The sequence below is a fragment of the Aspergillus japonicus genome (genome assembly GCF_003184785.1).
Source record: "Aspergillus japonicus CBS 114.51 unplaced genomic scaffold BO86scaffold_64, whole genome shotgun sequence".
Taxonomy (NCBI): domain Eukaryota; kingdom Fungi; phylum Ascomycota; class Eurotiomycetes; order Eurotiales; family Aspergillaceae; genus Aspergillus; species Aspergillus japonicus.
The window spans coordinates 100,581-111,168 of NW_020291701.1; the positions used below are offsets into that span (position 1 = coordinate 100,581).

The 10,588-nt window shown below is 32.9% G+C and overlaps 3 protein-coding genes across 3 annotated transcripts; 2 read left to right on the top strand and 1 right to left on the bottom strand.

The window, feature by feature from the left end:
* Positions 1-974: 974 nt before the first annotated feature.
* On the bottom strand, positions 975-2,349 carry BO86DRAFT_412709 (ribonuclease III). Its single transcript, XM_025674673.1, has 2 exons — positions 2,248-2,349; positions 975-2,191 (listed from the first exon to the last, which is right to left on the bottom strand). Exons 1-2 carry the CDS (start codon positions 2,335-2,337, stop codon positions 1,202-1,204), a joined length of 1,080 nt encoding a protein of 359 aa, XP_025523897.1. The 5' UTR covers positions 2,338-2,349; the 3' UTR covers positions 975-1,201.
* A 95-nt stretch (positions 2,350-2,444) lies between these two features.
* BO86DRAFT_346236 (mitochondrial 37S ribosomal protein mS33) lies at positions 2,445-3,249 on the top strand. Its single transcript, XM_025669238.1, has 4 exons — positions 2,445-2,512; positions 2,613-2,821; positions 2,870-2,919; positions 2,982-3,249. The coding sequence occupies exons 1-4, from the start codon at positions 2,474-2,476 to the stop codon at positions 3,008-3,010; spliced, it is 327 nt and encodes a 108-aa protein (XP_025523898.1). The 5' UTR covers positions 2,445-2,473; the 3' UTR covers positions 3,011-3,249.
* A 655-nt stretch (positions 3,250-3,904) lies between these two features.
* On the top strand, positions 3,905-5,973 carry BO86DRAFT_369643 (U2 snRNP complex subunit CUS1). The gene is made up of 2 exons (XM_025670250.1): positions 3,905-4,211; positions 4,270-5,973. The coding sequence occupies exons 1-2, from the start codon at positions 4,155-4,157 to the stop codon at positions 5,896-5,898; spliced, it is 1,686 nt and encodes a 561-aa protein (XP_025523899.1). The 5' UTR covers positions 3,905-4,154; the 3' UTR covers positions 5,899-5,973.
* The last annotated feature ends 4,615 nt before the right edge of the window (positions 5,974-10,588 follow it).

Sequence of the window (10,588 nt, forward strand, 5' to 3'; positions counted from 1 at the left end):
GGTAAGTATGAGTCAATGCGCCGATGGCTGGGGGCTGAGGAACTAATAGAAGCAAATTCAGCAGCGCTCATGGGATTGCGGGGTTGGCGCGTGGCGGCACTGAGAGGCAAATGTTTTAGGTAGAGCCAGTACCTTGGTCTTTGATAGCCAGGAAGCTGATTGTGTGGAGGCTGTGAACCTGATGACCTGCAGAAGTCAGGAGCAGAAATCACTTATCACCGATATGTTATGTGTCACTACACTCGCACGTTAGCAACAGAAACGATGATGCTATGGGGCATACCATCTGATGGGGCGGGTCGGTCGATGATCTGCCACATGACGACAACCACCTTGTAAAAGCGGGGTCATCATTGCTGGTCATATGTACTCTGTAGTACTGTACCTTGTAAGTTAAGAAATGTGGGTTGCGCCTAAAGCTTTCACTCCAACTCAATGCTTTTTCAAATTTGGCCACTTCCAGTGAGGGGCATTGAACCCACTTGGCGGTGTGTATGGTACCCGACAATCTAAGCTGATTGTCGTAACCGCCGGACTGCACGTATACTACTTAGGTTTTTAAAATATGTACAGAGTACGAGTAGGCAGTTGTTGGGTGTACGAACCCATGGGTGATCCCTAGAGTTTATTACTCTACTATTCATACCACTCGTGCTATAGTACCTAGTATGTACCCAGTGAATCAGACGAAGGCTTTTAATCACGGGTACTCTCATTGGTAAAGAAACCACGTGAGTAGATATTTTGCAACAAAATACAGTAAAATTTACCCGTATGGCTAAATAGCATGTTAAAGCATACCCTTCCAGCTCGAGAGTGAATGTATATGGTCTCACAGGCAATTATTGAGCATGACCTCCTCTGGGACCAGGACGATAGGCGAGCTAGAGAGGTCTAGGTCATGCATTCATGGTATAACTATAGGTTCTGGATATCATTTGACTACACGCAATGGTTAACTATAGAAGTATAATGCTACATGTAGATAGTTGACAGGTAAAATATCACTTATGATATTCGTCTAGGCATTTGTGAACGGCTGACTTGGAAATCACCGAGCATAATCGCAGCCTGTGAATGTTAGGCAAATTAAGAAGTATTAGTGCTCTGTGCTCTGTGCTCTGCAATCTTAGTCGGCAATTGATACAGTGAGATTGCCAGCTTCGACGATAACTGTGGCCAACAAGATGGAAGAGAACCGTCAAGATTTGGGTAATGCCTCTGCTTTCTTCATTTTCACAATCTCATCAATTAGTTGGACATTAAGTAATGCCTGTCGGGCTGCCTCGTCCCCTGCGATAGCTTTGTTGGTACCCTGGCCGGAACCGAGATGTTTGTTGTACCAGCCCCATCCCGTAAGATATACCCCAACATAGAAGAGCTGTGTCCCCTTTCCTTGCTGCGAGGGAGCGCGTTCATCAGCGTAGTGAAGCTTGACGCCCTTTCCCATGATCTTCTTAGCAAGCGCTTCCTTGGCATGCAAAGCAGACCTTTGGTCGCCAAGTCGGTCAAGTATCGGCAACCACAGCTGTGTCAACCATTCTTCAGCTATACCATAGCCATCGGCTGGACTAGATAATACAAGACCCGCGACATATGCTTCAAAAATGTCCGCCTTTGTTTTTGTCCACCTTCTTGGCTGATCCGCGTAATGAGACGGCACAGAGGCTTTGGTGTCAAATCCATACCTTGTTGCAAACTCGGCTAGCGTATCGTTTCTTACAAGTGTCTCACGGATCTGCGATATGCGACCAGAGGATATATCCGGAAACCTGTCCCAAATAAGTCTCGTGGATATGACTTCGATGTACGCATCGCCTAGGACTTCAAGGCGATCGTATGTGGCGCTGATGTCATTCTTCATGCCTGGATGCGTGAAAACTGCATTTCGAATGGCGCTATCCAAGATCCGAGGTAGATCCGGGAGCTGGGAGTTATGCTTGGTTGCGATGATGTGGGAATTCTGATCCTGTGAATTGTTGGATGAAGGAACAAGGACCTCTGCGTGACATAGGGCAGCATCGAGCTCTGTCAGAAGCCTCATGATATTCGAAGCTGCCTGACTATTCGTGATCATTGAAATGCTGCGGTTATCAATAGCGTCGCGAACCACAGTCCTCAGGTTAGAGAATGCTTTATCATGCTGCCCATGCAAGACGGGTGGATGTTGGGCGCGTTCAGGTGCATTACGCTACCTAATGTCAGAATTCGAAACCCAAAAGTCCGGCGTTTAGAGCTTCAAGTCACCTTTATCTTTTTGTCATTGCCAGTTGATGCTAGGGAAAAGACAGACTTCCTTTTCGAAGGCATGTTAGGGGTTTTGTGTACAAGCCACATATTGTGACTGCATAGATCATCTCGGGTTTGGAAAAATACCCCGGTCACGTGGCGTGGCTTCAAAAGTAGATACGGGGTAGAGTCTTAGGCGCAGTTTGTAACCCCATCTCAGTGGCTGTTGCCCGATTGCCCAGATATGGCGACTCAATACAGCCGAGTATTAGAGCTGGCAAAGGTACGATGATACAGAGAAGATATTCATTGTGCCAAAGATATTTGCTTTATTCCTCCCCCCTCATCATACATGTTGTGGATTTCGACTCATCTCTTGGCAGGTCCAGTGCCGGATCTTCTCACTAAATTTCAACCCGGAGAAGCTACGCCTGGGAAACAAAATCCTACGTCAAAGACTACGCGGTCCGAGCCTTTCGGCATGGTATCCCAAAAAAACGGTCTCTTTCCGAGATTTGCAAGCCACGTACAAGCCCTTGGGCTTGACAATGTTTGATGAAGGGGAAGATGATCGGGAAGAAGCCATCCAGATGTATGTTCCTTGATAATCCTCTGGAGCCATTCTTACCGGTGTCAACAGTGCCAAGTTGCGAGGGAAAGGCAGACCAAAGAAAAAGAGAACCGCCGCAGGTAAGTCTTAGCAATCTGATGGCTTCAATATGCGAGAGACACGACCTCATTCAAAATCATAGAATCGCGGTCCGCCAAGAAGAAGAAATAGACCACCATTAGCACACATCGCAGACTTCACGTTTAGGTCAATGGAATTGAGACTTCTTGTTTACTTCCTACCGTGGTATAGGCGTGGCATCGTTCCTAGTATGATTTAGTGTAAATGATTGCATATGTGCTAGATTACTGGACAAAACATTTGAAAAGGCCCAGATCAGAAACATAGGGTCTTTGAGGGTCTATGTACTGTGGTCGACGATAAATGTTCAATGTGTCAATTGCACTTTTCATCCCAAACTCCATATATTTGAAGCTTCGGCGCAGCGCAGAACATTGCAGCTTGAGAATCCAGATCATGTCTGGTCTTCGCAAATTGAATTTCTTGTAGTCCCCAGGAATAGTACGCATCAAGCGTACAATTAGAATCTTAAGACTACCTTACCTAGTACACTACTCGTCGCTGCGGCACCCCACCCGTTGCACGGGTTGGTCGCCTCCACCTCACGAATAACTCCATCTCACGGATAACAAAAAAACACATACAAATCCTGTTTTTAGGGGATATAACTCAGCTAATATCACAGTTTTTGTCTTTAGATTATTGAACTAGCTTTTTAATCTTAAGATCTATACACTTTCCTTTTTTGACTGAAAATGCTTTATACTTAAAGAGTTAGATAACAAGATATCTAAAAATACCTTAATATCAGGCATTGTTAGTATATTACTTATTAAAGAGATTCTGTTTGAAAAATCTGTTTTTCTTTTAGTCTATCTTATAGTAAATAGCTACTTCTATTCTCTGTTGGACTCTAGAAGCCTTTATCTATTTTAAGCTGGGTAAGTTATAAAACTTTAAAGAAGTAGGATTTGTATGTTTTTTTATTATCCGTGGGATGGAGTTATTTGGCAGTGGGGGGGGGAGTACCTTCCTTTAGGTTGAGGGAGAGGATACCACGTGATCGAATCTCCCCAGTGGCTGGAATAACTACGGACCACCAATCATGGGACTCCGCAACTCCCTCGCCGCCTGCTCCTCCTAGGCACGAGAACCTTAGTACTACCTGTTGACCTACCTGCCTATACTACGCAATCCACACAGCGTTTCTAGCTCATCGGGTGCTTCCCTCTGAAGGTCACTGCGAAGCCAAGAGAAGAACAATCGAGTGTTCTATTCATACTGACAGCCAGCCATGAAAGCCAGTAAAAATCAGTTGAGAAGAGCAAAGAAGAAAGCTCTGAAGTCTCAGGTACGTTTTAGTATAAAGCCTAGCAGCGACATTATCAATTGACTCGCGCTTTGCACAGACTAGTTCGACCGAGATTGTCCGCGGCACGCCTAATGGGCAATCTGCGGGCCATAATGACCCTCCGCCCCCTGGACCCGAGGTTATTTCTCAAGAGTTCCAAAATATCATAGCTTTGGAGAGTGATGATCCACTATGGCATATGTATAAGGATGTCATTGGCAAATTCGAAGACTCTCAAGATGGAGAATCAGAAACAAAGGAGCTTTCCAGACCTGTGATCTATTTTGATGATGATAATGAAATCCCGGACGAGGAGGAGAAGGAGCCTTTTCTGTCAAGACGAAAACGGAAGGAGTTGAACAAACTCTCTGTCGCCGAATTGAAGGCGATGGTTCGGAAGCCAGAGATTGTCGAATGGACAGACACATCAGCGCCCGATCCAAGACTGCTTGTTCACCTCAAATCGCATCGAAATGTTGTGCCTGTGCCTGCCCACTGGTCATTGAAGCGAGAATATTTATCCTCGAAAAGAGGAGTTGAGAAGGCTCCGTTTGCATTGCCGAAGTTCATTCAGGAAACCGGGATATCTGAGATGCGTGACGCTGCTTTAGAGAAGCAGGAGCAGGCGACTTTGAAACAAAAGCAAAGAGAGAGGGTCCAACCGAAGATGGGAAGGCTGGATATCGATTATCAAAAGCTCTATGAAGCATTTTTCCGATTTCAAACTAAGCCAGAACTCACACGATACGGGGAGGTCTACTACGAGGGCAAGGAATATGAGACTAATCTAAGACATCTTCGGCCTGGAGAACTTAGTGCTGAGTTAAAAGAGGCTTTGAACATGCCCCCGGGTGCCCCACCTCCGTGGTTGATCAATCAACAACGGTATGGTCCGCCTCCGTCCTACCCTGCTCTCAAAATACCAGGCCTGAACGCTCCCCCGCCTCCAGGCGCTATGTGGGGATATCACCCGGGTGGGTATGGAAAGCCTCCGGTTGATGAGCATAATAGGCCCCTTTACGGTGGTGATATTTTCGGCGTTCTACAACCTCAGCAGGCTGTCCAGCAGGGCGAGCCTGTGGAGAAGGATCTTTGGGGCGAATTGCAAGCACCGGAGTTAAGTGACGATGAGAGCGAGGATGATGAGGAAGACGCAGCTAGCAGTGATGGGGAGGATGGTGATGATGTGGACACGGGAATGCAAACTCCTACAGGGTTAGAGACGCCCAGTGGGTTGACATCCGCTGTTCCAACGGAGACAGGCGGCCCTGAAAACATCGCTGGTGAGTTCGACGTGCGGAAGCATTATCGTGGAACTCAAACGGAGGAATCCGCGGCCCAGAGAAGCGCCTTCCAGATCATTCCCGAGAGGCAGGCGCATGTCCAGGGATTTTTTGGGGCTGATAGAGTCTATGATCTTCACAAGACTTCGGATAGCCTACCGGTTCTGGGATCTGATGACAGCACCAGAAAGCGGAAAAAGCCGGGTGATGTCGATGTTTCTTTTGACCCAGATGCTTTGCAGACTGGGGAGGGAATGGGGCAGGCTGATATCAAGAAACTGTACGAGTCACAGAAGCAAGTCGACATGGACCCTGGTTGGAATTTTCAAGAGGACTTGAGTGATATGATTGCTCATGAGAGTCGCAAGAGGCTGAAAAAAGAGGAAGAGAAACGTAAGAGATAGAAGGTACATTCTAGTACTTGATCAGGTCATAGAAGCAAGGTGACTGAAATACACTCCATGATTGTTCCACCATTGCAAGTTCTGCTGTTCTCAACCGGGTGCTCTTACCAGTTGCTAGAATTAGATGTTACGCTGTCCTGATTATTTGTACAATAGGAGTGTAACACTCTTTATTTCTCCTGGTAGGTAAATAAGCTTAGTCTTTTGCTGGATCATAAATATTAATATTCTCGGCATTCCTAAGCACTCCAGCCATGAGATCCAGAGCATTCATCTCTTATTTCTAGTTCTTGGCAAAAAGTCTGCGTTCCTTATTTTTTACAATGTTAAAAAATCTATCAAGTGGCCACCAACCTGGTTGTTTTCTTTTTGGTTTGGATGTAGTGTAGCCTTATATATATATTATAATATAGTCTAATGTTTTCTCAGAATATCAAGAATTCTTATAGAAAAGTCTATACTTTTAATATTGTAAAAAGTCTTTATAAATTGGAAATTTTGTATACAAAGTAATACTAAAAAAGAATGTAAATGAAATAGAGCTAATTTTATACTATATATCCTAATCTTAGGTTTTAACAATTAAAGTCTGATTTATTATTTTTTAAAAAGAAAATAGGTTTTATAGATATCCTGATTTTACCTATTTCCCTATATAAAATATACATTTTTGGGTAGTTTTTGTCAAGGAACAGGCTAGCATCTTTTATTCATATAAGGGCTAAAGGGTGAAATAGCGTGATAAACAAATAGCTTTTGCAAAGCCAAGGGTGCTAATATATTACCTTAAAGTATTGTTGCTGTCTTATTTAACTTATAAGGCAGCTGCTGTTTTTAAAAGCAGCTGCAGCTGGTTTACTTAGCTGTTATATAACTACCACCTTAAATTATTTATATATATTTTTTTTATAAATATCTGTAAAGGTTAAAAAAGCTATTTAGGCCCTTATAACTGTTTTTTTTTTTATAAAAAAGTATTATTTTTTATAGTAGTACTATTAAAATCTTTACTTTATAAATATTTTTATAAAAAACTAAAGTAGTAAAAAAAATAGTTTACTATTCTATACTTTTATAGAAGATATACTATACTATTTTTACTATTATTTTTATAAAATTTTTTTATTAGTATATAGTCTACTACTTACCAGCCAGCCTTTTTATAATAGCCTATAAATAGTTTTTTTTATAATTAAAAAAACTTTTTTTTATAAAAATAATATTAAAATTTTTTAATTTATTTATTTTAGCTGTTTAAAATACTTTGCAGTTAAAACTAGCAGAGCTAATTTTATAAAAATAAAATTTTTTTTTATATAAAAAAACTTTTTTTTTTAGATCTCCAGTCTTTTGTTTTTCTGCAACTTTTTTTTTTTTTTTTAATAAATTTTTTTATATAGTATTTTTTTTAAATATTTTTATAAGTTAATATTTAGCTAACTCTTTTTTCTATAGTAGTATTTAAAATATTTTATTAATTTTTTTTATAAAGACTTAGCTTTATTTTTTTTATATAAAAATTAACTAATTTTTTTTATAGTATACTATTTAAGCTTTATATCTGCAGGCCCTATTAATTTATTTTATTTTATTTTTTTTATATAAATTATTTATAAAATAGATTTAGACTTAGTTAACTATTTATAGTATATTTTACTATTTTTTTTTATTATAAAAAAAAATATTTTTATTATTATTACTGCTACTAGGTCTACTACTACTACTATTATAAATATATTTATTTTTATTATATTTATTATTACTATTATTTTAATTTTTATTTTAATTTTTAATTTTATTATAAACTTTATTACTACTGCTGCTGCTATTTTTTTTTATATACTATTATTTATATATAAAAAAATAAGGTTTTTTAGCTTATAATAATAAATATTATAGTAGTTTTTATAGTTTTTATTTTTATATTTTTTAAATTTTTTTTATTTTTTATAAATATATTTAAAGCTGACTAGAATTAGCCGGCTTTTTATAAATAAATTAATAATAAAAAATAAAATATTTTACTTTTTATTAAATTACCCTTTACAGCCTAGTTTTTAGATTATTTAAAAATAATATTTACTATAGTATTTAGTTTTTTTTTTTAAATAGATTTACAGCCTTTATTAAATTATAAGCAGATTTAGATTTATAAGTCTATTATATAGTTTATACTATATATTAAATAATTAAATTTTAAACAGCTAACTATTTAAATACAGCTTTATAAAAATATTTTTATAATTTAAGCTGGCCAGCAGCTGCTATTTAACTAAATATATAAATATTATTATAATTTTTTTTTTAAAAAAAGTCTTTTATAACTGTATTAGTAAAAAAATTAGCTAAAAATATAATAATTACTTATATATAAATAATAAATATTATTTTTTATAAAATAGTAATATATTTTTATATATTTTAGCTTTTAACTATTATAAATAAGTACTATAGTTTATATTAGTTGTATAAAATATATAATTATAAATAGTTTATAGTCTATACTTAGTTTAGCTTTTTTTAATTATTTAATTAAATTTTTTATATTTTTATAAGATAAATTTTTTATAAATTTATAAATAATATAGGTTTACAGCAGATTTCTAAGTATTTTTTTTATTATAGTATTTTTTTATTTAATTAAAATTTTTATTATTTTTTTACAGTATTGTAAATTTAGTAATACTTTTAAATAATATTTATAATTATTTAAACTTTTATTTTTCTATAAAAAATATTTTTATAAGTCTACCCCCTTTATTATATAGTATTTATAAAGTAAAGATATATAAAAAATATTATAAATCTAAAGATTTATAAATAATTTTAATTTATAAGTTTATTTATTTATTTTTTTAATTATATAAAATAGTCTATAATAGTACTGGTCTAGTTTTTTATTTAATTTTTTTTATAGTAAATTTTTTATAAAAAACTAAATTTTTTGGTCTACTGTAAAAATAATAGCCTTATAATTTTTATTATAAAAATTTTTTTAGTATTTATAAGTCTATTTAAAATTTACAGCTACCTTTTTTTTTACTTTTTTAATTTTTTAAAAATATTATTTTAATTTTTTTATAAGATTATTTAATACTTATAAGTTAAGTACTATTATCTATAGATATTATATAATTATTATAAAAAATAAAAGATACTTAATTAATACTTATAAAAAATTATTATAAATAAATTCTACAAATAATAATATTTTTGTTTAATTATTTTATTTAAAGTTAGTATAATTTTATAAATATTATTTTAATATATTATTTATTTTTTTATTTAACTATTTATTTATAGGTAGTAGACTGTACTTAAGTCTTATTTAATTATAAAAATATAAAAAAAATTTAATTAAAAACTTTTTATAAAAACTAGTTTATAATCTGTAATTACTTTTCTAAATATTTTATACAGCTAAAAGATTTTTTAAAAAAAATTATTATAAACTTTTTTTTTAATAATATTTTATAAATTAAAATAAAATAAACTATTTTACTAAATTAATTTATTATAATTATAATATTATTATAAATTTTTTATAAATTTTTATTTTTATAAATACTTATAAATAGGCCTATAATAAAGTTTATAATTACTTTTTTTTAAAGTTTTATAGTAAATAGTAGTAGTTTTAATAGTTTTTATTATTTTTTATAAATTATTTATCTACTTTAATATATTTTATATATATAATAGTAGTCTTATATAAATTTAGCTAGTTTTAGCTACTAAAATTTTTATAAAATTAACTTTTAGATTTTTACTTTTATAAAATATTTTATAATAAAATTATTATATAGTTTTATAAAAATTTTTAGTTTTAGCTAATAGTTATTTAGAATATATAACTTTTTTATAAAATAAAATAATTTTTAATTAATATTTTATTATAAATAATTTTTTTTCTGTAGATATTTTCTACTATAAGATAAGCTGCCCCTATAGTTTTTTTTTTATTTTATTTAAAATATTTTTTTTATAAAATTATTTTTTTACAGCAGTTGAAGTAGCTTTTATATAAAATTAATAAATAAATTTTTATAATATATACTTTTATTTATAATTATTTTTATTATTTTTATATAAAATTTTAGCTAGTTTAGATCTGCTGTAGTATTTTTTACTAATAGTATTTTAGCCCTTATAAAAATAACTATATTTCTTTTTAAATTTAAAAAATTATTTAACTGCTATAGTATTATTTTTTTTAAATTTTTTATAGTTTTTTTTTATAGTTTTTTTTTTATAATTAAATTATTATAATAGGGTATCTGCTGGGTTCTGCAAACCTAGTCTATATATTAAAAAAAATTTAAATACTATAAAATATTATATTTATCTAATCTATTTTTATAATAATTTTTTATTAATTATAAAATATTTAAAATTTTTATAATTTATAATTATTTTTATTAGATATTTTATACCCTTAAGCCAGTATTACTACTTTTTAAATAATTTTATAATTATAAAAAGCTTTTAATTATAAATACTATAGTTCTACTCTGTAGAAATTATTTTTTATAAATAAAATACTACTAGTTTTTATTAGCCTTTTTAGTTTTTTTATAATAGTATTTTATTAATTATAAAGACTAAGGTATTTATTTTAATTTATAAAAGTTTTTTTTTTTAAAAAATATACTATAACTATATTTTTTATAAATATATTTTTTAGCTTTGA